The 27268-nt window shown below is 31.5% G+C and overlaps 4 protein-coding genes across 4 annotated transcripts; 2 read left to right on the top strand and 2 right to left on the bottom strand.

Annotated features, from left to right (window-relative positions):
* Positions 1–23: 23 nt before the first annotated feature.
* On the bottom strand, positions 24–2407 carry LOC137810927 (uncharacterized). The gene is made up of 4 exons (XM_068612426.1): positions 2063–2407; positions 1683–1978; positions 1399–1532; positions 24–445 (listed from the first exon to the last, which is right to left on the bottom strand). Exons 2-4 carry the CDS (start codon positions 1923–1925, stop codon positions 301–303), a joined length of 522 nt encoding a protein of 173 aa, XP_068468527.1. The 5' UTR covers positions 1926–1978; positions 2063–2407; the 3' UTR covers positions 24–300.
* An 8036-nt stretch (positions 2408–10443) lies between these two features.
* LOC137810923 (probable L-ascorbate peroxidase 3, peroxisomal) lies at positions 10444–13509 on the top strand. The gene is made up of 9 exons (XM_068612422.1): positions 10444–10665; positions 10870–10967; positions 11056–11111; positions 11233–11298; positions 11642–11693; positions 12368–12483; positions 12596–12693; positions 12796–12895; positions 13188–13509. Exons 1-9 carry the CDS (start codon positions 10559–10561, stop codon positions 13395–13397), a joined length of 903 nt encoding a protein of 300 aa, XP_068468523.1. The 5' UTR covers positions 10444–10558; the 3' UTR covers positions 13398–13509.
* Positions 13510–14976: 1467 nt separating this feature from the next.
* LOC137810924 (uncharacterized) lies at positions 14977–15610 on the bottom strand. The gene has a single exon (XM_068612423.1). The coding sequence runs from the start codon at positions 15512–15514 to the stop codon at positions 15137–15139; it is 378 nt and encodes a 125-aa protein (XP_068468524.1). The 5' UTR covers positions 15515–15610; the 3' UTR covers positions 14977–15136.
* A 2691-nt stretch (positions 15611–18301) lies between these two features.
* LOC137810926 (DNA-directed RNA polymerase II subunit RPB1) lies at positions 18302–26720 on the top strand. Its single transcript, XM_068612425.1, has 15 exons — positions 18302–18614; positions 18748–19011; positions 19254–19553; positions 19649–19807; positions 19958–20119; positions 20230–20450; positions 20536–20677; positions 20761–21096; positions 21203–21489; positions 21865–22123; positions 22211–25272; positions 25443–25514; positions 25665–25718; positions 25819–25922; positions 26421–26720. Exons 1-14 carry the CDS (start codon positions 18531–18533, stop codon positions 25919–25921), a joined length of 5505 nt encoding a protein of 1834 aa, XP_068468526.1. The 5' UTR covers positions 18302–18530; the 3' UTR covers position 25922; positions 26421–26720.
* The last annotated feature ends 548 nt before the right edge of the window (positions 26721–27268 follow it).

Raw genomic sequence — 27268 nt, 5'->3', positions numbered from 1 at the left:
TTGTAAACTATAAAGCTGAGTAATAAACATGTAAAAAGAGATTTATACTCGTTCAGTAATCGATCACTGACACATAATTAGCCAGAAAACGGGAAACAGAACAGTGGAATGATACATAGAAATTACAAAACAGTGGCACGTTATGTAGAATGTCCAGCAGTAGATAAAAGGACACGGACACACATTTGAATGACAAAAGAAACACTGAACAAGGTTGCCCACAAAAAAATTGACGAATGAAACAAGGACACCTGGAATTTCAGATTAACAAACTGCATGCAGTGGAATGCATCATGTGGCTTAAAACACACCAATTGCAGAAGGGTACAAAGGCTTGGGCTGGTAAGAGAGAAAATTGGGAACATAGGTAGACCTTCGTTTCTTAGGAAGATCCATGGAATCTATTGCTGGTTGATTCAAATACGCATATTTGCTTTTTGTCCACCTGCACCCCTCACAATAAATTATTTAAATATTCTAAATTTCTGTAATCAAATTATTTATAAATCCAAAATAGGAAGAAAAAAAAAATAGTAATTATCATGAATTTAAACTATGATTTTGTTTAGAGGTAGGAGTAAGCTCTTAATTTTTTTTATTGTGGGATCCTACCAATGGAAATCCAAAGTGTGAAGCAATATTTATAGTCTAGATACATTAAGTATTCGTCCCATCTCTCAATTCCCGATTATGTACATTATTTTGTCCAGTCAGTCATATATATCCTAAAATCAACGTTACTTTCATCCAACTCTAATTGAATTTCAATTATTAGTGCTTCATATTTAAGTTTTGTAAGAAAAATCATTAAGATAATAAAAGTATAAATATTTCGTATTTATAATAATAAGATGCCTAAAATTCAACCAAATTGATAAATTATGACAGTGTTTTAATACTTCTTTTTGTGATCTTAACCCCACAATCCCCCGTCAACCATTGAACAGAAACTGCAACTTGCTGCATCTATCTAGAATAGCAGCAGGGCCAATAACCTTGTAGAATTAAAATCTTCTACAATGGAGTGAACTCAAATCTTTCTTCCATTTTTTCCAACAACTCTTTGTCGAATCATTGATTTTCTATTAATTACTTTTGATAAAAAAAAAAACCTGAAATAATCATAGTGATGATCTATGCAGAATAACTAATCCAAGCACTTTCGTAATAAAGTCTGGTTGATGGTCAAATAAGAGTTTCTCTCTTAATCAAGATTTTCAAATACTTCAATTATAATAATTAAACATATATAAAACTTTAAATAACCTTCATATAAAATAGAGTGAAATATTTATAAAATTTCATTAAAATAGTATCATATTATTAAATTGATCTTTAGTATTAAAAATGTTAAATATACTTAAATAAAGTTTTTTTCTGAAAAGGTAATATACTGACCAATCCTTGATTCCAACACGCACTTCTTGGTCCTTGGAAACTCCCCCTACGTTCAATTTCACAGTCTCTTTCTTGGTTTCATCGCAGTTATTATCGGTCTCCAGGGACAACTCGAACCTCTGATACTCTTGCTCCTGTGAGACATTAATTACAGAACAAAATTATGAACAGTTTTCTTTCTGTGGAACAAACAATTGTTTAGGACATGCTTGATTTCATATTGGATGTAGTTTTCTGCATGCAAATACTGTATTTACGAAACATAACTGATAATTAATAATTACCGTGAGATTGCGTGCACGGAGTCTAGCAGCAGCTTTGATAGCAGCAAGGAGGTGGTCCTCTTCTTGGATCCTCTTTTGCCTCCAAAACTTGGCAATTTCTCGGTTTGTGACACTCTCTTCTGCTTTTGGTTTTGAGAAAAAATTGGGAAGTGGAGGTGGTGGTGGTGGAACTAGTGACCTAGGAACAACCTCTGCCATTGATTCAAAAACATCACCTTCTGATTCTTCCTTTCTCTGCTTCATTCCGAATCACTAAGACACCAATTCAGTTGCGAACCTTTGTTGCAGAGCTTGATCTGTTATATGATCAAAAGAAGGAGTTGAGATGAAAGAAAGTGACAATTTATTTCACGAGCTAGCTAACTCACTATCAAACCTACCTTTCCTCTCCCTTATAGAAGAATTGATGGTTTAATTTCTGAGTCAGCAAGAATATTCAAGATGCAGTGTTCCCACTATATTGTTGCGTGTTGAAAGTGAGAAACGATAAAAGGAGATTGGAATGGTGGTTGCTTCTATCTTATTTTATTCACTCACTTAACCGTCTTCACTCTTAACTCTTAAGAATATATAATAATTACTTACCCTATTCTCTCCTTCATGCTCTCAACAATTTCCCTCATCTTTCTATTCATTTTCAGATTGCCTTCATTTAGTTCAATATAAATAAATCTCTTTCCTCTTTACCCAACATCATTCTACTTTCCCATCTCTATCAAGAATATTCAATATGTAATGGTGGTGGCCTCTTATTTAACATGTTGAGTATTTTATAAATTTATAATTTTCTTTTCTTTTCTACTAAATTATTTAACATAGTCATGTTATTAACTATGCACTAAATTATAATTGAAAAGATAAATATTTTTTTTAAATGGAATAACTTGTAAATTGTATTAATAAGATAACAATTATATATTGGTGTCTTTCAATGTACAAATTAATATTTTTCAATGTACAAAATTATAAAATTATAGTTGTTCAAGTTTAGCTTAAGAGTGAGATTGCATATGTTGTTGAATATAGGGTTATAAACTTGGAAACATGTCTCTCTAGAGTTTTTAAGTTGAAGGAAAAAAAAAGATGGTGACATTTAAAAATTTGCACATTCAAGCAAGTAAAAGTAGAGTTAAAATGATTTAGGTTAAACAGAAAAAAGATATTATCTGTTAGTAATTATGCTGCTTCACTACTACAAGAAAATCATGAAATATAAACTAATTTTAGATAAAAAAAATAATAATTAATTATTATAGTGACTAAATAAGAGATAATTTTATAAACTAAAATAACTTTTAATTTCTAAACTAGTTTCTATTATTGTAAAATGATTTCTAAATTGGTATCTAATTAGCTGCCAAAGTTTTTGCTACCAAAATTAGAATCTAAATAATTGGTAGTTAAAACATTGGTAGCTAATTAGATATCAATTTATAAACTATTTAAAAATAATAGAAACTAATTTAGAAATAAATAAAAAATTTAGTCTCTAAAATAATCTTTAATTTAGTCCCTATAACAACTAATTATTTTTTTTCTCTAAATTTGATTTCTATTTCGTGATTTTCTTGTAGTGGTACATGTCTACTATGAATTTAAAGTTATTATTTTTCAATATATCTTAGCTATTATCATTTGGTTAAAAACATATTGTATTATAATTTAATACAATTTTAGAATATAATTAATATGAAATTTTCCAAAAAAAATGGGGTTAACTTAAAATATCAATTTTTGTTATAAATTAATGAATAAAAATGGCATGAATCTGCTAATCAATATTTAAAATCTTGGATAAAAATAAAAATAAAAATATGTTTTGTATTGATTTTTGGTTAATCAATCTATTTCCTTTTCGCTTTTTTTTTAATGTTTTTTTTATCTGCTTGTTGTTTATTTTACGTTCTGAATTCTGATATGGTGAACTGGCAAATTTGGAAGTAAAATAAATTATTTTTACATGTTAAAAAGATTATTTTTTTTATTAAAACATAAAATAAATAAAAAATATTTGAAAATAAAGCATACTGAGTGATAATGAAATTGACTTGTATCAATGGAATCATCGTCACTTTACCATGGCAAGTCTTTCTTTAATCTACTTCATTTCTTCCTCCAATACTTACATATTTTTTACTATAAGTATTAATTTGTGTACACTAAAAGAAAAATATTAAATAAAATTTAATTTTAAAAATATAAAATAGTTAATTATTTTACTAGATATTATTTTACAGACTAAATTAATTATTGACAACTAAAATGATTTATATTATTAATAAATATTTTTTAAATTATTATTTAATTAGTTATAAAAAAATTATTAATTAATTAGTTATAATATTATTTTTTTAGATAACAAACAAATTTACACTAAATATATATATATTATAATATAGTTGTTGAAAATTTGTTTATTATAGAAGAAAAATATATTTAAGTTTAAAATTATATAGTCTTGTGCACCTAAAAGGGATTTATATTGTTTTTCCAACCAAAAGAAATAATAAAGTTATTTAAATATTGTTTCCTTATTTTTGTTTAGGATAACCTTCGCTGTGTCCGTGGTTAACGGAATATTGAGCCATGACGTACACAGTGTTATTTAAACTTCTAATTCTTTTAATAGGTGATAATGATCCCTTAATAAAAAAAAAAGTACTATAGTCTCAGTTGTTTGTTCCAATCTTATATCCTTTGACAAAACCAAAAAAAAGTTGTTTGTACCAATCTTATTTCCTTTGACAAAACAAAAAAAAAGGTTGTTTGTACCATCCACTGCACCATTTGCTCTTGGCCCTTCCCCCAAATCAAAAGGATGAAAACTAGTATTGTCAAATATTTTAAAGACAATACAAGTTGTTGCAGTTATTACTAATCTAAGAAGATTAGGTATCTTTCATATTTCAAAGAATAAATAAATGTTTGTTTAACAACTGTAATTGTAAATGAATCTTCTTCTCATTTGTTTTTCCTATAAAGAAGATTCTGAATTCGATCATGATGATAATATTATTATTATTATGATTAGAAGAAAATATCTCATTAAAAACTATTTAATGAAAATTAATTATCATACTATTAAATTTAATTGTGTTTATACATGTGAAATAGTTTATCAAGTTTCTCAATAAAAATTATTCACTAAAAAAACAGTATTATCTACGAATTTTTACCTACGAATCTGAGTTCGTAGGTAAATTCAGCATTATCTACGGATATTACCTATGAATAACATTACCTACGAACATTACCCACAGATTCTGAATCTGTAGGTAAATTCAACATTACCTACCAACTATTACCCACGGATCTTATTACCTACCAGTTTTTACCTACGGATCTCTATTACCTATCAACTATTATCCACGTGCTGATAAAAAAAAAATCAACTATTACCCACGAATCTCTATTACCTACGAATTATCACCCACATATCTCTATTACCTACCAACTATTATCATAATAATTATATACATAATATTAAAAATATTAATATAATATGAAGAATTATAAAATCATAATTCATAATATTAATAACATTAATAATATTAATAACATTTAATAATATTAATAACATTTAATAATATTAATAACATTTAATAATATTAATAACATTTAATAATATTAATAATATTTAATAAATTTAATAATATATTAAATACTAATAATATTTAATAATATTAATAATATTTAATAATATTTAATAATATTTAATAATATTTAATAATATTTAATAATATTACTAATATTAATAAAATTTAATAATATTAATAATAATAATAACATTTATAATATTAATAATATTAATAATATTTAATAATATTAATAATATTTAATAATATTAATAATATTTAATAATATTTAATAATATTAATAATATTTAATAATATGAATAATATTTAATAATATTAATGATATTTAATACTATTTAATAATATTAATAATATTTTATAATATTAATAATATTTAATATTTAATAATGTATAATAATAATATTAGTAGTATTTAATAATATTAATAATATTTTATAATATTAATAATATTTAATATTTAATAATATTAATTATAATAATATTTAATAATATTAAGAATTTTAATAATATTAAGAATATTTAATAATATTAAGAATTTTTAATAATATTAAGAATATTTAACAATATTAATAATATTTAACAATATTAATAATAATAATAATAATAATATTAAATATATGAAGAATGTTATTAATTTTTATTTTATTAATTATATTAATATTGATAATTATACTCATAAGTATAATAATAATCATAACATGACAACAAAAATTTGACTGGTGTAATGATTAAAGCTTCTATGGATATTCTTCAAGGAACTTGGTTTCAAGTTCCATCTGATGCAGTTTAGTTCTAACATTAATTATTTCTTTTTCGTGGGTAAATTACCGACGCCCACATTACATACGGATTTTTTTCGTGGGTAATCCGTAGGTAATGTTGATTTACCTACGGATTTTGGCTGTTACCTATGGATTTCTTCCGTAGATAAATTGGATTTTTCTTGTAGTGATTTTGAATAATGAGAAAGTCTGGTTAAGAAGAGAAACCTTAACATATTTTTCACTGTGAGAAAAAAGATTTACTCATTTTTAAAAGATTGATTCTATTTAATTTTTGTTATAACTCCTTTTTATCTTCATTTTTCATGGATACATTACTTTGACCAGAACACATGTCGTAAAGTTGAAGGTTTTTGAGCAACTATCTTAAAATTAATGTTATGTTTGGATTTGGTCATCTTCTATTCACACGAAAAGAAGAACGCGATTTATGGTTGTTTGGATTTGTGGTTATGTAGGCGAGTGTGAGGATGTTATATCGAGGAAGACAAGTTTAAGTTATTTTCTCATGAGCAAAGAAATGAAAGCAAAGGACAACAAAGTCACATATACCCTTTACTCAAATACCCTTTGTTACATAGTGCGTTTTAGTTCAAAATCGATTTACAAGCATTACATACCGAGTTCATAATCAATTGTGTATTTTATTTAAGTTCAAAATTGATTTTCAAACATTAAATACTGAGCTGAAAATCGATTGTGTATGTTGCTTAAATTAATTATTTATAATAAATATTTATGTTCTTGTATATCAGGTAGAGACAATAAGGTAATCGGTTGAACAAATGATTCCTCCTCTTCGGTTGTCTTTTGCTTATTACTTCCTTCACTTCTAACTCTCTTGCTTTGGCTATCAATCATGAGTGTACATGCAAAAGATACTTTGATGCTCAAGTAAGTGCTCGGTATTTGATGTGTAATGAGTGTTATATTAATTGTGTACCTTTTATTTTGTCTGATGTGTTTAATTATACCTGATTTTTTTGCATATTTCTTTTTACCTTAAGGCTTTTATCCTTGGTCGGTCGGGCGACTTTTGATACTAGTTATTACAGGTGGTTCAGTCCTGCCTATTACAATTTAAATTTACATAATAATAATAATATAACAATTTTATTTTATAAATATATTTATTTATTAAATTAATATAATTATTTATTAATAACTTTTTATGTTGCGACAAAATTCTTGTATTTTTTTTCAAAGTTAATCTACACAATACTGAAAATAATGTGTTTAATTACAAATAACTAAAATGCATAAATAAATAAAATATTTTTTTAAGTTAATTTAAATATTTATATATACTTTAGATAATATTATTTTGATGACTCTTTTGACAATGTTAACTAACTCATATTTTTAAAAAAAAAATATTTATTCAACGGTATTCAAAAATAATTTATAAAATTTAATTAACTCAAATCAACATAAAAATATCTTATATTTCATTATTCAAATATTCTTAAAGATAATGATAAATTTGTAATCTTACATTTTACATTTTAAAAAAATCAAAATTTCCTCACAAATATTGCATCACACATAAACTTTAATAAACTTTTTACACACATCTACCCTAAGATACTTCAATCCAAACACATTTACTTTCTTTACACTTTTGTCTCAAATCCTCATACATGCACTTCCTCAAATTTCTACTCATCTTCTCTTCAATTCAAACACAACTTAAATGTCAAACAATGACAACTTCAGGTATATTTTTTTTTATTATTTTTTTTTACATAGTTTCAATTTAAAGTTTATTAATATTAAACACAATTATATTGAACTCATTGAAAAACATATGATTAAATTATTTATATTTATTTTAGTTTAAAGATTAAAATATTTATTGAATGAATTATTGAAAATTACTGTTAGGACATTTACTAGGTGAAGACTATTTTAGTATAAAATCTTGTTAATATTTTTAAATCTTCTCACTTTATAAATTGTCTCATAATTCAATATCATCTTATAATTGAAAATTGTATGGTGATTCAAGATAATCTCTATTGACTAATTCATTTGTTTTTATTAATGCTCCTATCTTTTTCATTAAATCTTAAATTTCTTTTTCTTTTATCATAGAGTTCATCTAAATGACACTTCAAACTCACTAGTGAAAGCACTACACATGTCTTATTCACTAGTTTAGATTTAAAAGTGACTTACAAAAATCAGTTAAAACAATTATATCTATATAATTGTAATATTTGTTTGATTGCAAATTTAATTGTCATGTAGATTGAAGTTATTTAACGTTTAAATTGAACTACATTAATATTTTATATGCTTTTTCTTCCTTTTTTTAAGCTCTTTATTTGTTATGTTTTTTCTTTCTTATTCTAGCTCTTCATAGATGTTCTTTTTTGGAATTTTTGTTTTAACTATTCTTACTATATTTAAGTAAGTTAGTGATAATATAAAATTATTTTTACACAATCAAACATAAAATATTTTATATAAGTCTTGGTCTTTTTTCTTAAAATTCAGAGTTCTTAAATCAAAATATCAATTTAGAATGGTTTATAAATCCTCCTATATTTGGTATGAGATTAAACAGTTTTATGACACTATTCTTGAACATACTTCTTGGACTGTTGGTACAAGTACTTTTATTAATTTTTGGAATGATAAATGGTGTTTCACTCCTTCTTTATCAATCATTGCAGGGGTACCTAATGGTTCTAGAATCTTAGAAATAGTTTCTCAATTCTTGACTAGTAGAGATTGGAGTATTTCCTTGTCATTACATTATATGCCTCATTTTTTTGAACATATATCATGATTAGGCAGGCACAAGATATTCCTAATTGGATTCTGGAAGATTCTGGGCGTTTCACTCTTATGTTGGCTATGACTTTTTTCTTGGATCTGGGAATTCCATGTGGCTAGGGTAAACTCATTTGGTCTTCATATATGCCTCCTTCCAAAACTCTAGTTCTCTAGAAAGTTTTTCATGGGTGACTACCTACAAATCAACACATTCCGCATAGAGGTTTGCATATATGTTCTATGTGTACGCTTTGTGAAAAGCAGGAGGAATCTATTCATTTATTTTTTGAATGTCTTAATGTTATGCATATTTGGAGTTGGGTTCGACAAATTTTCCTTACTTCTCATTTCTCCAATGTGGGTGATCTCCTTTTTTTTTTATTGGGAGTGATGGTACCTTTAATTAATTTGATTAAAATTGCTATGATAACTTTTTCTATTTGGATGACATGATGTATGATGAACTATGCTAGATTTCAGGTTAAAATTGATGTTTCTATGATCATTTTGGTCATTAAAGATTTCACTTGTTTAGTGGATAATTAGTCTAGAAGTCCTATGTGAAATGATATGTTTGATTTCAGTGTGCTTAAGTTTTTTTTTGTATTAATACTCGTAGTGGTAAAGTTCTATCTCATCTTCCTGTTAGATGAGAGTTTCCTTCTCTCATCTTGCTGCTTAAATAAGCATTGATGATGTTGCTAGGGGTCTCCAGATCTTGATGCTTGGGGTGTATTTTCCATGGGAGTATGAGAGAGTTTATTGGTAGTTTCTCTGCTTTTCTTAATGTTCAGACTGCTTTGATTGGTGAGTTTTATGAAGTTATGCATGTTATTGAACAAACTCAAAAGATGAGTCTTATTAGTTTATAGAATGTGATTTTGTCTTGGTTTATGCCACATTTACTATTATGACTAATGTTCCTTATATGTTTGTAATAGGTGGAACACTTGTCTTAATTACGGTAGAAAAATCAAGTTTAGGGTTTTTCAGATTTTTTGTGGAGGGAATGCATGTGCTGATAAGCTTGCTAACTTATGTTTTATTCATATATAGTATTTTCATTGGTATAATATGCTTTTATCTAGTCTTTTCTTAGAGTTCTTTATTAAGAGGTATAGATCACATACATATCATTTTTGATAATATATGGATTTTGGTATAGTCTCCCATATTTTTTTTGTATTTTCTCTTTTTTTTCTTTTAATAATATTTATTTTCATGTGATGGCATATGATTGTTGTTAATTGAGGCGTCAACGTATCTGAGATGTCAAGTTTCATAATAATGGCTAACACGAGAGCTTTTAGAGAAAAAAAAAATCAAACATAAACTATTTATTTTTATTTTTTTAGCTTTGAGAATAAATTTAACAACAAAGTTTTTTTTTCTTCATTTTTAAAACAGTTTTTAAAATAGAATTACTAAAAATAGTTTTAATAAACTTAAAATAAAATAGTTTTAAAACGTGTTACACGTTTGAAGTGAATCTCGTTGGTGCTTGGGTTGGGATGGAAACACACGGCAACAAATTCCTTTCTCCTTTCTTCTCCTTTCTTCTCCTTTCTTCTCCATATAAACAATTCCTTTTCCTCTGGCTTTACCTAAGCGCTGAAATTAATCCTTTACTTGCAATTAGCATCAGCACCATTATCTTCTCTCTCCATCGTTTATATATACGTTGCACTGCATCATCAAACTATAACTTGGATGCAAAATGGGTGAAGTTGACGAGGAGTATCTCAGTGAAATTGAGATGGCTCGACGCCAACTTCGTTCTTTCATCACCAATAACAAATGCGCCCCTCTCATGCTTCAACTAGCGTACGTCACTCACTACTAACTTCACGCTTTAATTTCTTCAATGTAGCTCGATTACCTAAATCTCAACATAAACAAGCACTAACTCATCTCATCTCTGTTCATTTTCATAGTTTTAACGTGTTTGGATGATAGTTAATGTATGAAGGTAGTTTTAAAAATCTAGCTTAAAATGAAACGAGACTGTGATTACTTAATGCTGCACAGGTGGAACGATGCTGCAACCGGAGGCCCCAATGCTTCTATTAGATTCATTACTAAACACGAAGCATTCAAGGATTTGGAAAAAGCAGTTGAATACTGTGGTCAGTTTAACTTGTTCTTATTTCCTTAGTTTCATTCAAATCGACACTTTTTTTCTGCCTGCTCATTTGTAATTTATTCCCCAAACAGAAATAGTGAAGGCCAAACTTAAGCTTAAGAAAGTTTCATACGCAGACCTTTACCAGGTTATTTAGTTTTCAATCCGCAACTAACTATATATATATTATCATAATTATACTACAGTGGATTCAATCAACTACAGTTTTATTGTATTAACTTGTATAATTGGATGAATTTGCATCTCAGCTTGCTGGTGTTGTTGCAATCGAGGTCACTCAGGGTCCAACTATTGACTTTGTTCCCGGCAGAAAGGTATATTCAAATTCATGTATATATATTTCTGGTTCATGAAAAATTAAGATATGTGAAGACACACTATTGAAAAACTAAGCAAGATTATGAATTTCTATATAAAAAGTTTAGTATACTGCTTACCGGGGGTATTTAGTGAAATAGATTGATTCAGCACTTAAAAAGGTGTGAGTAGTTAACAGTGAATGAAAACTTTATAATAAGACAATTGAATATCTTTTTTAATCAAGTATAACGAGGGTGGCATTTTGATCTAAAAATTACTAATTGATAATTCTTAATTCATGACTCCATTTTGATATATTACTAATTTTTTTGTATAATGTATATATTTCTTTGTTAGGATTTAAATGAATCTCCACGAGTTCAAATACGCTTTCTAAATGGTGAAGAAGGTAATAAATCATGTTGGTTGTTAAGTCTCTAATTTTCTACTACCATTTATGAATGTATCTTCCTTTGGGTTTTCTTCCTAGTTAAAACTAAAATTAGAGTTTATTAACAACGATTAAAAAATATTAAATAAACATTACCAAATTAAAAATACACGTATTACTTTTTATATTTTTATATATAATGAAATTTTCTCTACAACTGTTTATTCTTATATTATTAATCAATAACCAGTGGTTAAAAAGTCAATTTAGTTTTCTGGTGCTAACTAGTTATAGTTTGTCGATCATTTCATTACCTTAAACTTTGTTAAAGAATAGTTATGTGTCTACAGCATACAATAAGGTGAACAAACCCAATAGATTGTGAATTATGTGATTGTAGAATTTCCTTAATTTCTACCATAAAGTTTAACGGTCTTTTGTAGAAATTGTTGTTCATGTGTCCTATATGAGATTTGACCTTCATTTCATAACTAATCAACTTTTTCATAGAAATTGTTGCTATGTATATTGCCCATACACTGTCTGCTAAAATTGTTTGATTTTGTCTCTCTGATTATATTAAAACATTTTTAAAAAACGTAGTTTTCTATATAATCATTGCACTTTTACTCTGTTAATGATATCCAAGGTATTTGTAATCTTGACTCGCTATTATTATGAAATTTTTTCAGATGCAAGGAGTTTAAGGAGAAAATTTTCTCGCATGGGACTAAGTGAAGACAAAGACATTGTAGTTCTATGTGGAGGCCACACTTTGACAAGAAGTATGTATCCAAAAGTACCAATGGTAAGAATGGCATATTCATTATCCTTAAAAAAACTGAGTGATATGTCGAGGAGTTGCTACTTATAGTTTTGAGGATGCATCTACTTTTTTTTTATTAACTTCTCTTGACAAGAGAGAGACACCTGAGGGTGAGACGCATAAAGATAGCTCTAAGTTTGACGAAAGGAAATGGACAAAGGACCCTTTGAAGTTTGATAACTCCTATTTTAAGTAAGATATATATTTTACACGATGATAACTATTTGTTCATTTTAAAATTGAAATTCCCAGCAACACTTAACACAACTATTTGTTTTTGAATCGGCCAAACAGGGAACTATTGAGCAAGGGTGCATCTTTTTCGAGGCTTCCCATCGACAATGCTTTAGTAGAGGATCAAATATTTCGTCACTATGTTGAACGGTACGCAAAGGTAATGACCAAAGTTCTTTTTTTTTTCTTTTTATCAAATGCTATCAGATACTTTTTTTCCCTTTAGGACAAATAGAAATTTAACGCAGTTATAAATTTGGGACAATTAGTAAATTACATCTATCGGATAAAATCGAACAGTTCAAATTTCAATCTCACAAGATCAGATTTAAAACTTGAATTCGAATTCTGAGTCTTTGAGTTTTATTCGGTTATTATCATTCCTTAACCGCGTCAACTGTGCGAACCTTTTTACTGTATTGATATATTAATCTTAATTTTTAATTTAATAGGATGAGGATATTTTTTTCAAAGAATATGCAATTTCACATAAGAAACTCTCTGAGCTGGGCTTCGATCCCAAGAAGCTAAATCAGGACAAGGGACTATGTCAGAAGCTAAATCAGCACAAGGGACTTGTAGGAATTGGTATGATATCAGTTGTGCTGACCGCAATATTAGGTTACTTACATAAGAAGAAGAAAAATCAATTGAAAAATTGATCCGAAATTGGAATTTGAGCTTATTTTCTTCGTCTTCTTCTAAAAAATGTTGCTTACAATCTGTGAATTTCAGAACTCAAATACTCCTCGAATATAATGTACTTCTATTTAACTCCTGCCACGTTCTTTCATCCTCAAAGCAGCTGTGGTAACTTAGAGAAGATTGGTTTAATTTTTGTGTTCAATTGTAATAGCCCACAGTTCAATAATCAGAGGAAAAGAATAAGGTAGAAACAACAGGAATTTATTCTCTGTTTTAGTGTGGCACATAGCTGACTGAACGAAAACAAATTTCAATGGGGGCATCAAGATGGCTCGGTTTTATGGAAAGTTTACTGATATGCTCTTATTGTAATACTAATAATTTTTCTACTTTTATGTACATGGAGTACTATAATCCGCCAAGTACTCTTACCACAAAACTGGTGAACGCAAAGCTGGACATCAAAGAGTTCCAAGCCTTCAGTCAGAACACCACAAAGCACTACAGCAAATTGATCCACTCTCCAAAACTAAATAAGATTATTTCGTCTTTAGTTTAAACTTTAGATAATCCGATTTAGTTTAAATTTTAGATCATCTGGTTCTTATGCAAATTATTATAATGAATTATCTTGTATATAAAATGATTGTTAGTCTTTTTTAAAAATTCTTAGTTTTTTCAAGATTTTTTGTTATTTTGATTGCATACACACTATAACTATTTCATGAAATAAAACTTTAAATTAAATCAATTTCACGTACAGAATAACATATTCCAATTATTTTCATATGGTTAACAACCGGATAGTCTAAACTTTGATTTTTCGTATAATAGTATAGAGACTAAAAATATATTTAACCCAGATAAATATAAAATACAACTTTCATAGTCAGTTAATTGTAACACAACACCAATTTGTTAGAGCAAACCATTTTAAAAGTACCATCAAAATGAAAGGGTCTGGCAAGAAATAAAAATAAAATTGTTACAAGAGGACACGGATCAGGAAAGTAATAGATTTTAGTTCACATCTTCCAAACAAAACACTCAGAAAACTTCATCAGGTTTGAAGGAACTGTTTTTTCTCAAGAGCAGAGAATTTTACCTGCAGATCCCTCAACCTAGGAGGAGCAGAACTTCTTTTGTAATTACAATGTTAGCTGAAGAGTATAATTATAATAATTAATAGAAAATTTAATTTTAGTCTCGAAAGATTAGATTCTTAAGCTCTTAAAGTTCTCTCTCTCCCTTGATAAATGAAATGCCATGAAGTCTATATTACACACTGAAGTGGTTTCCCCTATTTTGTAATTATCATATCAGAAATAAATTCATTTTCCAGTTTTCTTCTTTCAAATCTCACTAGTTTCTAGTTAGTATAGTGTATCCAAAATCTATTATTAGGTCCCCCTGCAATGGCACACTTTAATGATTGTTGAAAAGCACCTTTGGTTCATTTTGTGCTAGTTACCAAACCAAAAACTCATCTTACCCACGTTGATCTTATAGCCATTCTTTCTAAAGACCTAAAATACCTACTACATCCAATTCACAATTCAATCTGTAATCGAAGTATAAACAACCAGTGCTCTACTATGATTATAAACACAAAATATCAATTAAAAAGGCAAATTACATATAGTAACAGAAAAACTTCACACACACACACAAACAAATTCAAAGAGAATCGTAAAGTATTACAGAAGCTATAAGCTATGATGATGACAAGCTGTACAATGAAAGAGAAGAGTTGAAATTAAGTAGAAGCGATTGTGAGGGATTTGGTCTTAAACCTATATCTTGGTGCTCGGGGGATGACTTGGCTGGGTCCCATGTGAAACTGACCGGGAGAATCGGTAAGTGGTGGACCGTCGTCGTAGACATGGCCAAGGAGAGAGGCGCAGGTGTTGCATTTGATCTTGGTCCTCTTCCTCTGAATTCCCCAGTAGTTGAGGGTTTCGAAGAAGGGGCGGATCTTGTCCTCCTTCTCGAACTTGAAATTGGCTGCGTCTACGGCGGAGAAGGAGAGGGAGTCCTTGTTTCCGGCCTCAAAGTAGAAGTCCGGGGGGAAGGCGTAGGCGGAGTTGAGATTGAGGTTGGAGCCGCAAACCTTGCAGGTGTACGCAGAGGCCATGATTGGTGTGAATGGTGTGAAGAGAGGGGTTCTGAAGGTGGTGAACTACAACTACAAGATCTTCAGACAAAGTCCTAAACGCGTAGCCGTGGAACATGACTTTTCATTGCTAAGCTCAATTTATTTTTAAATTTTAAATCATTTTTCTGTATTATTTTTATTTCTTATAACTAACTTTAATACCTCCTACACCACGTTAAGCTGTAACAAAATTAAATAAAAAAAATGTTTAACCAATGATAATGGAAAGTAATAAAGAGAATCACTGGAAAAATAATTACACACTGTACTTTAATAAAAATATAGATAAATTAAAATTAATATGAATATTGAGAGTTCTCTTTCCAAAGTGTAAAATATCTCATTAAACTGAATTAATTAATCATGACCATAGAAAACTAAGAATTCAAACATATTTTTTGAAACTAAAATAATATAAAGTGATAAAATTTAAATACAAAAGCAACACTAATGTTTTTTTGGTATAAAAAATAACAACACCCATAATATAAATCTCTTTGAATATAAAAAAAATAAAATGGGTTAACATTTTTTTTATATCTATTTTTTCCTCTGCAATTTCTAGGGTTTATTAAACCCTGAAACCACTATGCAAAAAATAAACAAAAACAACCACACTAGTTCTAATATTCTTAAGTCACGTTAGATCTCTCCTTTCATATAGGACTTTTATGATTAATCACCAAATCATAATTTATATATATTAATTATAAAGATCTAAAAGATTATATATGCCCATCTACCCACATTAAAATTAATATTTTTAATAATAGATCTTAACAAAAATAACTTTCAATTTTTGAATGAAGATAAAAAAACCTTGGTATCTTGCATAAATTTAGCTGAATGTAGAAGCTTCAAAAGGGTCATTGGTACTATTATCATCTTTTGTTGGTAAACTTATATATCTAGCTTAAAGTCTGAATCAGAGAGGATTGGTTGTGTTAGATAATCAAAAGTAACAAAAAGTTGTGTTATCTCTATGACATTGATTAAATCTCTATGACATTGATCCCTCAACCTAAGCAAGATAAGTCATGACTAATTGTATTGTTGTTACCTTAACTGATGAATTGTTAATTTCTGCTCAATGTCTCTTCCAAATCCTGTGTTTCATGCAACTTTGTTTCAGTTATTACATATTTTTATTTGTCTTGCTGCTTAATTTTGGTAATTTATTTTATGTTGATTTTGGATTGCATTTTCTCTGGTTGTTTGTTCAGGATGGTTTAACTCCACTTGACCTTTAATCTGGACAAAGATTCAGAACATAGAGCTAATCAAGTTGTTTAAGCAGCCTCAAAGATGAGCTAAACATGTATCTAAACAACAGATGAAGCCCATAAACAACACAACTTTTGACCAACAAAGAAAATTGGTTGCTGACAAGTTTTGCACCTCTTCCAGCATATGGAAATTTTAGGACAAGTACAATATTGCACTATATTAAAAAAATGTATTTAAATTATAGGAAGATAGGAACATTCTCATGAGACAGAAAAGAAAAATGACACCAAACATATCTAATATCTGGTTTCAATCTTAAGCAACATGTGTGAGATTTATATTGAAATAAAGTTTTTATTTATAAACAACTCCTAGGGATACTATAATCTGTCTTATTTGGAAACTCTAGGCAAGGGTGATTTTTCTCTATGTGCTATGTTCTCAAAGAACCACATCTAATGTGTTTGGCTACAAACATGGATTGCAATAATTAAATTCCATGTTATAAAACTTTGACTAAACACATTGCATATATGTCTGTCTTTATGAAGAAAAAAAAATCTCATAAGAAATTTAAATTTTTAAATGAATACACTAGTAATTAGCTTTTGGTCAAAGGATTACCAACAACTTGGACCTGAGTTGTGGCTAGTGAAGTAATTGGTTAAGCCATATGAAAATAAAAATAAAAATGGCTGTCATGGTTTCTTCAATGTGATTCAAAAAATTTGAGATTTAAATGTAGAAAAGAAAAGACATACCAAATATGTCCAATGAAATTGTGTCTTTTATTGGAACTTTAGGTGTGCTAATTCTCTTTTTGAGTCTAGTATAACTTTCCATGAAACTGCATTTATTGGTTTGGGCTAAAAATGTGTGACATAGATAAAAACTTCCATCATCTAAAAAAATCAAGTGGCATTAGATTATCCTTTTAAGACTGAAAAATAGAGTATAAGGTATATAATATTTTATATTTTATCTTTAATTATATTTTAAAATTAAAAATAATTAAATATAAATACTCATAAGTAAATAGACACACTTTATTAGCACAATACATTGCAAATTAATTATATTTTAATAATATAACAATTAATTTTTATGTAACTACTAACATTATTTTTTTAAAATAGATAAGTTTTCTTTTTTACTAATATTTTTAAAAAAATACATAAAATATTAAACCACATGGTTAATTGGGTATGTGATTGTTTACCTTGTCTTAAGATTAAAATATAAAGCTTAGGACTTGGGCGACCACTAATCAATTCAATAAAGAAATTGTTTACTATACATATTTTCTTACATCTTTTATATTTTAAATATATATTATTGTTTTTTAATCTTCTTAAATACAATTAGTTTTACCATGAGCGATAAATCTTATTTTTATAACTTTTTATAATATTTAGTAATATTTTTTTATCTATCACATTATAGTAATAATATGTATTTTTTGATGGTAAAAGAAGAGTGGACAAGCGCATAGTGACTTGTGTTTCCCTGGTATATAAGAAAACCAATGAACAAATGAACACATTCTCTTACTTTGTTCCAAGTTTTAGGGCTTGCGAGACCCCTAACTACTTCAGAAGACGAACGAAAAAAAAAAAAATTACATAATCCCTTACTTCCTTCTAAGATTGAAAAATAGAGACTAGGGTTTGCAGAAATCCTATCAAATAGCAGAAATCCACTCCTCTAACTCGAGAGCTATTGCGTTAATCTTTGCGGCGAGCAGAAATCCTTTCCTCTAACCCCTGTCATGGATATTCGATTTCCGTTCTCTCCGGCGGAGGTCGCCAAAGTCCGCATGGTTCAGTTTGGAATACTCAGTCCCGATGAGATCGTAATTTTCCCTAAGCTCCTATCTAATGTTTTCACTCTGTGTCGAATTTTCTCGAATAAAAAAGGATTCGAGTGTTTCTTTCCAATTTTTTGGTGCTATGAAGTTGTTGATTGTTTTTGTGCGTGTTTTTCAGAGGCAAATGTCTGTGGTGCAAATTGAGCATGGTGAGACGACGGAGAGAGGGAAGCCCAAGGTTGCAGGATTGAGTGACCCTCGACTTGGAACTATTGACAGAAAACTCAAGTGTGAGACTTGCACGGCGAGTATGGCTGAATGTCCTGGCCATTTTGGTCACTTGGAGCTTGCCAAGCCAATGTTTCACATTGGGTTTTTGAAGACAGTGTTGACTATAATGCGTTGTGTTTGCTTCAACTGCTCTAAAATTCTAGCTGACGAGGTATTTTTGCAAGTGGACTTTGCATAGTGCTGACTTGATTAGCTATTTAGGTCGGGGGGAAATGAGAAAATTGGAGAGTCGGAGTTCCATTGGTTGTGATTTGTGGTCAATTGGAGTTTGTGTCGGTTAAGTAGAAGGAAGGAGAGTGGGATTTGTTGTCTCTATTCTTGTTTAATCTTCTATGTTGTAAGTGTAGGAGAGTGAAATGAAATGTTTTTTTAAGTTGATTGCCTTTTATGCAGAATGATCACAAATTTAAGCAAGCTTTAAGAATCAGGAATCCCAAGAACAGGCTGAAAAAGATTCTGGATGCTTGCAAAAACAAAAGCAAGTGTGAAGGGGGAGATGAGATTGATATTCCTGGACAAGATACTGATGAGCCAGTTAAAAAGAGTCGTGGTGGCTGTGGTGCTCAGCAACCGAAGATTACGATTGAAGGGATGAAAATTATTGCAGAGTACAAAGCTCAAAGAAAGAAAAGTGATGACCAAGAACAGCTTCCTGAACCTGTAGAGAGGAAACAAACTCTTTCTGCAGAAAGGGTAAATGTTCTTAATTCTGGATATTTAGCATGAGCACTTTTACGATCACTGCTACAGGATTTGATGTAGTTGGTGACTTGTTATATCTGTTGAAGGTTCTTGGTGTTCTGAAAAGGATAAGCGACGAGGACTGTCAGTTGCTGGGCTTGAATCCTAAGTATGCCCGCCCTGATTGGATGATTTTACAAGTTCTTCCAATTCCTCCTCCACCTGTGAGACCTTCTGTAATGATGGACACATCCTCCAGGAGTGAGGCAAGTGTTTTATGTGTTCTTGGTTATTACAATTTTTTCAAGCGTATCTTGTTTAATTATAATTTTCTCTGATCAATTGGACTGATATCATTTGGGTAGAACTTTTAATCCTGTTACATGCTGACTTTTTTGGGTCTACCTTATTTGTAGGATGATTTGACTCATCAGCTGGCCATGATCATCAGGCACAATGAGAATCTTAAGAGACAGGAGAGGAACGGGTCTCCTGCACATATTATTTCTGAGTTTGCTCAGCTATTGCAGTTCCACATAGCAACATATTTTGATAATGAGTTGCCTGGACTGCCAAGGGTATTATATGAATTTAGCATTTAATATGGATATATAATTTACTTCATTTAACCTTCATTGATTTTTTATTTTTTTGATAAAGTATTGAGTAATTACTATATATTTTGCAGGCTACTCAAAGATCCGGAAGGCCTATCAAATCAATATGTAGCAGGCTCAAGGCAAAAGAAGGACGGATTAGAGGTAACTTGATGGGTAAAAGAGTCGATTTTTCTGCTCGAACAGTCATTACACCTGATCCAACAATCAACATTGATCAATTGGGAGTACCATGGAGTATTGCGTTGAATCTAACATACCCAGAGACCGTGACTCCATACAACATTGAAAGGTTGTATTTCGATGTGTATTTCCTGTTGAAATTGGTGCATTCTCTTCCATTTTTAACAGAAAACATTTGAAATTAAAAAAATCAGGTTGAAGGAACTTGTTGAGTACGGACCTCATCCTCCACCTGGAAAAACTGGTGCCAAGTACATCATTCGTGATGATGGGCAAAGGCTTGATCTCAGATATTTAAAGAAAAGTAGTGATCACCATTTGGAGCTTGGCTACAAGGTACTGCTTTTGAACAGTGATGATATTATTCTTTTTGGTTTTCTCTTACTGCCTTCTAATAGTTCTTAATGTTGTGGTTTTAGGTTGAGCGTCATTTGAATGATGGAGACTTTGTTCTCTTCAATCGTCAGCCTAGTCTTCATAAAATGTCCATCATGGGGCATAGAATCAAAATCATGCCATATTCTACATTCCGGCTTAACTTGTCTGTAACTTCACCATATAATGCTGATTTTGATGGGGATGAAATGAATATGCATGTTCCTCAGTCTTTTGAAACTAGAGCTGAGGTTTTGGAGCTGATGATGGTGCCTAAATGCATTGTGTCACCACAGTCAAACAGGCCAGTGATGGGAATTGTCCAAGATACACTTTTAGGATGCAGAAAAATCACCAAGAGAGATACTTTTATCTCAAAGGTTATACGAAGTGAATTTTTCTGCTGTTGCAGTTTATTTCAGCCTTATGGTTGTTGTACAGGCTCTATATATAATCTGATCAGAACTTTCTTTTTTCTTTAACTAGGATGTTTTTATGAACACACTGATGTGGTGGGAAGATTTTGATGGGAAAGTTCCTACTCCTACAATATTGAAGCCAGAACCATTGTGGACAGGGAAACAAGTTTTCAATCTCATCATTCCTAAGCCTATAAATCTAATTAGATACTCTAGTTGGCACAGTGAGAGTGAAAGGGGATCCATAACCCCTGGGGATACCATGGTGAGAATTGAAAAAGGTGAACTACTTACTGGAACACTTTGCAAAAAGACACTTGGAACATCTACCGGAAGTCTCATCCACGTCATTTGGTATGCAGCTTAGCATGAGAACTTTATAAATATTATTAAATTTGTTTTCAAATTATGCTTTTTTTTAATATATTTGTCATTTGTTATTAGTGTGCATGTGTATAATTTGTCTACATGATGCCATAGGCTGCCGCGCCAACTGTAAAATTTATATGGCAGATTTTTGGCTCACCACCATAGCCATTTTCCACTGTTGATAACATTGCTTACTAGATAAATTGGGTTATGTAATGATCAATCTACCTTTACAGCTTCAGGAGAGAGGTTCTTTGTATTGATCTAAACTCCAACTCTAAGTGACTTTATTGCTCTGGAAACTGCTTCAATAGGTTCTTTTTTTCTATGTTTACATCACTGAATGTCTACTTGAAACAGGGAAGAGGTTGGCCCTGATGCAGCTCGGAAATTTCTTGGTCATACTCAGTGGCTTGTAAACTACTGGCTTTTGCAAAATGCTTTTAGCATTGGAATTGGTGATACAATTGCTGATGCTTCCACTATGGAAACCATAAATCAGACTATATCAGCAGCTAAGGAGAAAGTGAAACAACTTATCAGGGATGCTCAAGAGAAAAAGTTGGAGGCTGAGCCTGGTCGGACAATGATGGATTCATTTGAAAACAGAGTGAATCAGGTACTTAATTTGGACTGTTTTTTATGTTATAATATTAAAATTTTCTTTTGGGTAAATATGACAAACTTCCATATTTGGTAATTTCAGACTCTAAATAGAGCTCGTGATGATGCTGGAAATAGTGCTCAGAAAAGTTTATCTGAGAGCAACAATCTGAAAGCAATGGTGACGGCTGGATCCAAAGGAAGTTTTATCAACATATCTCAAATGACTGCTTGTGTGGGCCAACAGAACGTTGAGGGTAAACGAATTCCATATGGGTTCATCGACAGGACATTGCCTCACTTCACAAAAGATGATTATGGGCCTGAAAGTCGTGGCTTTGTGGAAAACTCATATCTGCGTGGACTGACACCTCAAGAATTCTTTTTTCATGCCATGGGTGGTAGGGAAGGTCTTATTGATACTGCCGTGAAGACCTCTGAAACTGGGTACATCCAAAGGCGACTGGTGAAGGCTATGGAAGACATCATGGTTAAATATGATGGGACAGTTAGAAATTCTTTGGGAGACGTCATACAGTTTCTTTATGGGGAAGATGGTATGGACGCCGTTTGGATTGAAACACAGAAGCTAGATTCCCTTAAAATGAAAAAGACAGAATTTGATAGGGTGTTTAGGTATGAATTTGATGATGAAAACTGGAAGCCTACCTACATGCTTGAAGAGCCGGTAGAAGACTTAAAAACCATCAGAGAATTTCGAAATGTGTTTGAAGCTGAGGTCCAGAAACTTGAAGCTGATAGATATCAACTTGCAACTGAGATAGCCACTACTGGTGATAGTTCTCTCCCACTACCTGTTAACTTGAAGAGGCTTATATGGAATGCTCAGAAGACATTTAAGGTTGATTTCCGAAGGCCTTCTGATATGCATCCAATGGAAATTGTGGAAGCCATTGATAAGCTGCAGGAGCGGCTTAGGGTTGTTCCTGGTGAAGATCTTTTGAGTCAAGAAGCTCAAAAGAATGCTACTCTCCTGTTTAACATTCTTCTCCGCAGCACTTTCGCTAGTAAAAGGGTCTTGGAGGAATATAGGCTTTCTCGTGAGGCATTTGAGTGGGTAGTGGGAGAAATAGAATCAAGGTTCTTGCAGTCACTTGTAGCCTCTGGAGAAATGATTGGTTGTGTGGCAGCCCAATCAATTGGTGAACCTGCTACTCAGATGACTCTCAATACTTTCCATTATGCTGGTGTCAGTGCAAAGAATGTTACCCTTGGTGTTCCTAGGTTAAGGGAAATCATTAATGTGGCAAAAAGAATTAAAACACCTTCTTTGTCTGTGTACTTAAATCCTGATGTTGGTAAAACTAAAGAGAGAGCCAAGAGTGTGCAGTGTGCTTTAGAATATACCACTCTAAGGAGTGTGACTCAAGCTACAGAGGTGTGGTATGATCCGGAACCGATGAGTACAATAATTGACGAGGATGTTGATTTTGTGAAGTCCTACTATGAAATGCCAGATGAAGAAGTTGCCCTTGAAAAGATCTCACCTTGGTTGCTTCGCATAGAGTTGAATCGCGAAATGATGGTGGATAAGAAGTTGAGTATGGCTGACATTGCAGAGAAGATTAACCTTGAATTTGATGATGATTTGACTTGTATATTTAATGATGATAATGCTGAAAAACTTATACTTCGTATCCGTATTATGAATGATGAAGCACCCAAGGGTGAGATTCAGGACGAATCTGCTGAAGATGATGTTTTCTTAAAGAAAATAGAAAGCAACATGCTGACTGAAATGACCTTACGTGGTATCCCAGACATCAACAAGGTTTTTATAAAGAATACTAAAGTTCAGAAGTTTGATGAGAGTGAAGGTTTTAAGCCTAATGAGGAATGGATGCTTGATACAGAAGGTGTCAACCTTCTAGCTGTGATGTGCCATGAAGATGTTGATGCAACCAGGACCACAAGCAACCACTTAATTGAAGTTATTGAAGTTCTTGGTATTGAGGCAGTTCGGCGAGCTCTTTTGGATGAATTGCGAGTTGTCATTTCTTTTGATGGTTCTTATGTCAATTACAGGCATTTGGCTATTCTTTGTGATACCATGACTTATCGGGGGCATTTGATGGCCATTACACGTCATGGTATCAACCGAAATGATACTGGGCCAATGATGAGATGCTCATTTGAAGAGACAGTTGATATTCTGCTTGATGCTGCAGTATATGCTGAGACTGATCACTTAAGGGGTGTCACTGAAAACATTATGTTAGGTCAGCTTGCCCCCATCGGCACAGGTGAATGCGCATTGTATCTTAATGATGAGATGCTGAAGAATGCCATTGAGCTCCAACTGCCTAGTTATATGGATGGTCTTGATTTTGGCATGACTCCTGCTCGCTCCCCAATATCTGGAACTCCATATCATGAAGGCTTGATGTCTCCTAGTTATTTGTTGAGTCCAAATTTGCGTCTGTCTCCCACATCGGATGCCCAATTTTCACCTTATGTTGGTGGGATGGCATTTTCTCCCACCTCATCTCCTGGGTACAGTCCATCATCCCCAGGCTATAGTCCATCATCGCCTGGGTACAGCCCCACATCACCTGGGTACAGTCCCACATCTCCGGGCTACAGCCCTACATCACCAGGTTACAGTCCGACCTCTCCGACATATAGCCCTAGTTCTCCAGGATATAGTCCTACAAGTCCGGCTTATTCGCCTACCAGTCCATCCTACTCTCCCACATCACCCAGCTATAGCCCCACGTCACCCAGCTACAGCCCCACATCACCCAGTTATAGCCCCACATCTCCCAGCTACAGCCCCACTTCACCTGCATACAGCCCCACTTCACCTGCCTATAGCCCCACTTCACCTGCTTATAGTCCGACTTCACCTTCCTACAGTCCTACATCACCTTCATATAGTCCTACTTCACCTTCCTACAGCCCCACATCACCCTCTTACAGCCCGACCTCCCCATCATATAGCCCTACATCCCCTGCCTACAGCCCCACGTCACCTGGATACAGCCCTACGTCACCCTCATATAGCCCAACATCCCCAACGTATAGTCCTACTTCCCCAAGTTACAATCTACAGTCAGCAAAGTATAGTCCTTCGTTAGCATATTCTCCAAGCAGTCCAAGATTGTCTCCATCAAGTCCATATAGTCCCACATCCCCAAACTACAGGTGAGTAATCCTCTGAACTTCTTAAATATTTATTTTTTATATTGAATACAGAACCTTAAAAGTTCAAACAGAGTCCCCCTGTGTTTTTAGTCAAAAACTTGAGTTTGGCTGCACATTTAGTTTTTGTTAATTTTTTACTCCAAGCATATGTCTAATGTTTCATTTTCCAGCCCCACGTCCCCTTCATATTCTCCGACATCTCCATCTTATTCTCCAACAAGCCCAACATACAGTCCCAGCAGGTAAGTTAAGTTCATTTATTGTCCTGTAAAGCGTTTAAACAGTTTATCACTTGTCCGTGATAGGAACAGTGGCAGCATTCGAGATTTTGTTTATATCATTGGACTTTAGAGGCCTATTTATGTGACTTGCTCATTCTTTCTTTTTTCTAGCCCATATAATTCTGGTGTGAGCCCAGACTATAGCCCAAGTTCACCCCCATTTAGGTATGCATATGTACACAGATAATTCTTTAACTAAATTGTACGTAAGCCATATTCCTGAGCACGGTCTGCTTTTTTTATTTTTCCGTTTGATCATTTGCAGTCCCAGTACGGGTTACTCACCAAGTCAACCTGGTTACTCACCATCGTCAACCAGCCAGTACACTCCGCAAACTAGTGACAAGGATGATAGAGCCACTCGCTGAGGTAAACTAACAGCTTTGCTGAAGCCGAGACATATTGGCTTAAATTTTTTTTATCTTATTGGATGGAGAATCTACAATATAAATAGTCCAGAAATTCTTCAACTAGAGGCGTGAACTGTAAAAATTCTTGTTTTTTCAATTTCCTGTTCTTTTGGTTCAAAATATTGAAAACGGGATTTGGCAAAGAGTCAGGAAGATTTGCAATTGATGTCCGTCAATTGGAAAGGTGAACAAAAGGTTTTTAATAATCATATTTCTAGAAATCCCCTAACTAAAGGAAACAATTGTTGTTAATTTTGGAGTGGGGAAAGATGATTTAGATTTTAGACTATATAGATAACTAGATTTTAGACTATATAGATAACTAGGGATGCTGTAAAGAAGCGATATGTATTTGACATTTTTCATCGAAGTGTTGTGCATATGTGAAAACATATTCTCTTCGAAGTTTGAATCGAAGCCTTGCTGAAAAAATACCTATGTCCGGTAAAATGTTCAGGACAACTTGAGGCTGGACAGAGGAGGACTTGAGTTCTGCAGGGATCAGACATTGAGATGTTCGAGGTCTATTTGTTTGCATTGTGTTAATCCTCTATACCATGAGTCGCTGTTGACAATAACTTTGGAACAGTGCATCGAAGTGTCGAACTATGAATTCAAATTCTGCTTTAATAGTTTTGAACATTCTTTGAGGAATGGGTTGTGAACTGTGATTGTTCATCCTCTATATGCATTTATTCAACACGTGCACGAAAAGTTGAGGATGATATAGAAGCTGTAAAATATTTATTTGTAAAAAGTGTATGGTATATCGGAACGAATGTTGAAACAAAGGATATTCAGATCTACTTTTTTAAAATAATGATACATTTTGGTTTATCTTAAAAAAAATTTAGATATGCCATGCTTCTATTAAGGTTATTTCATTTGTGTTTGGATTCGGGTATGACTGTAGGTTATTTTAAGGTTATAGTATAATTTTATAAATTTTTGTATTGAAAATACGAATATATCTCCGTCTTATCTTATATTTTTAAAATCTTTTTCTTGCTATGAAAATGTTTTCTCATTATGTAAATTGAACATTTTAATAATTTTATAAAAAAAAAACTAGAACTACAATCTACAAGATATTTTTTTAATTGTTTTGTTAAACTTAATATCAAAGGAATTCATCCAATTAATTTTCTTAGTAATCTGGAATAAACCTCATTAAATTTAGTGCATGGTTATAAAAAAAGAGTTGGAAAACATTGATTCTGCATCAGGAAGCTGCTTGCAGAAGAGGTACACGTTTGTCATATTCTCCAGATAACATAATATTCTTATTCAACGATTTGTTGTTTT

Source organism: Phaseolus vulgaris, chromosome 2 (genome assembly GCF_000499845.2).
Source record: "Phaseolus vulgaris cultivar G19833 chromosome 2, P. vulgaris v2.0, whole genome shotgun sequence".
Lineage (NCBI taxonomy): Eukaryota > Viridiplantae > Streptophyta > Magnoliopsida > Fabales > Fabaceae > Phaseolus > Phaseolus vulgaris.
Note: the sequence above shows the minus strand (reverse complement) of the source record. Positions and strands in the feature narration are given on the sequence as shown.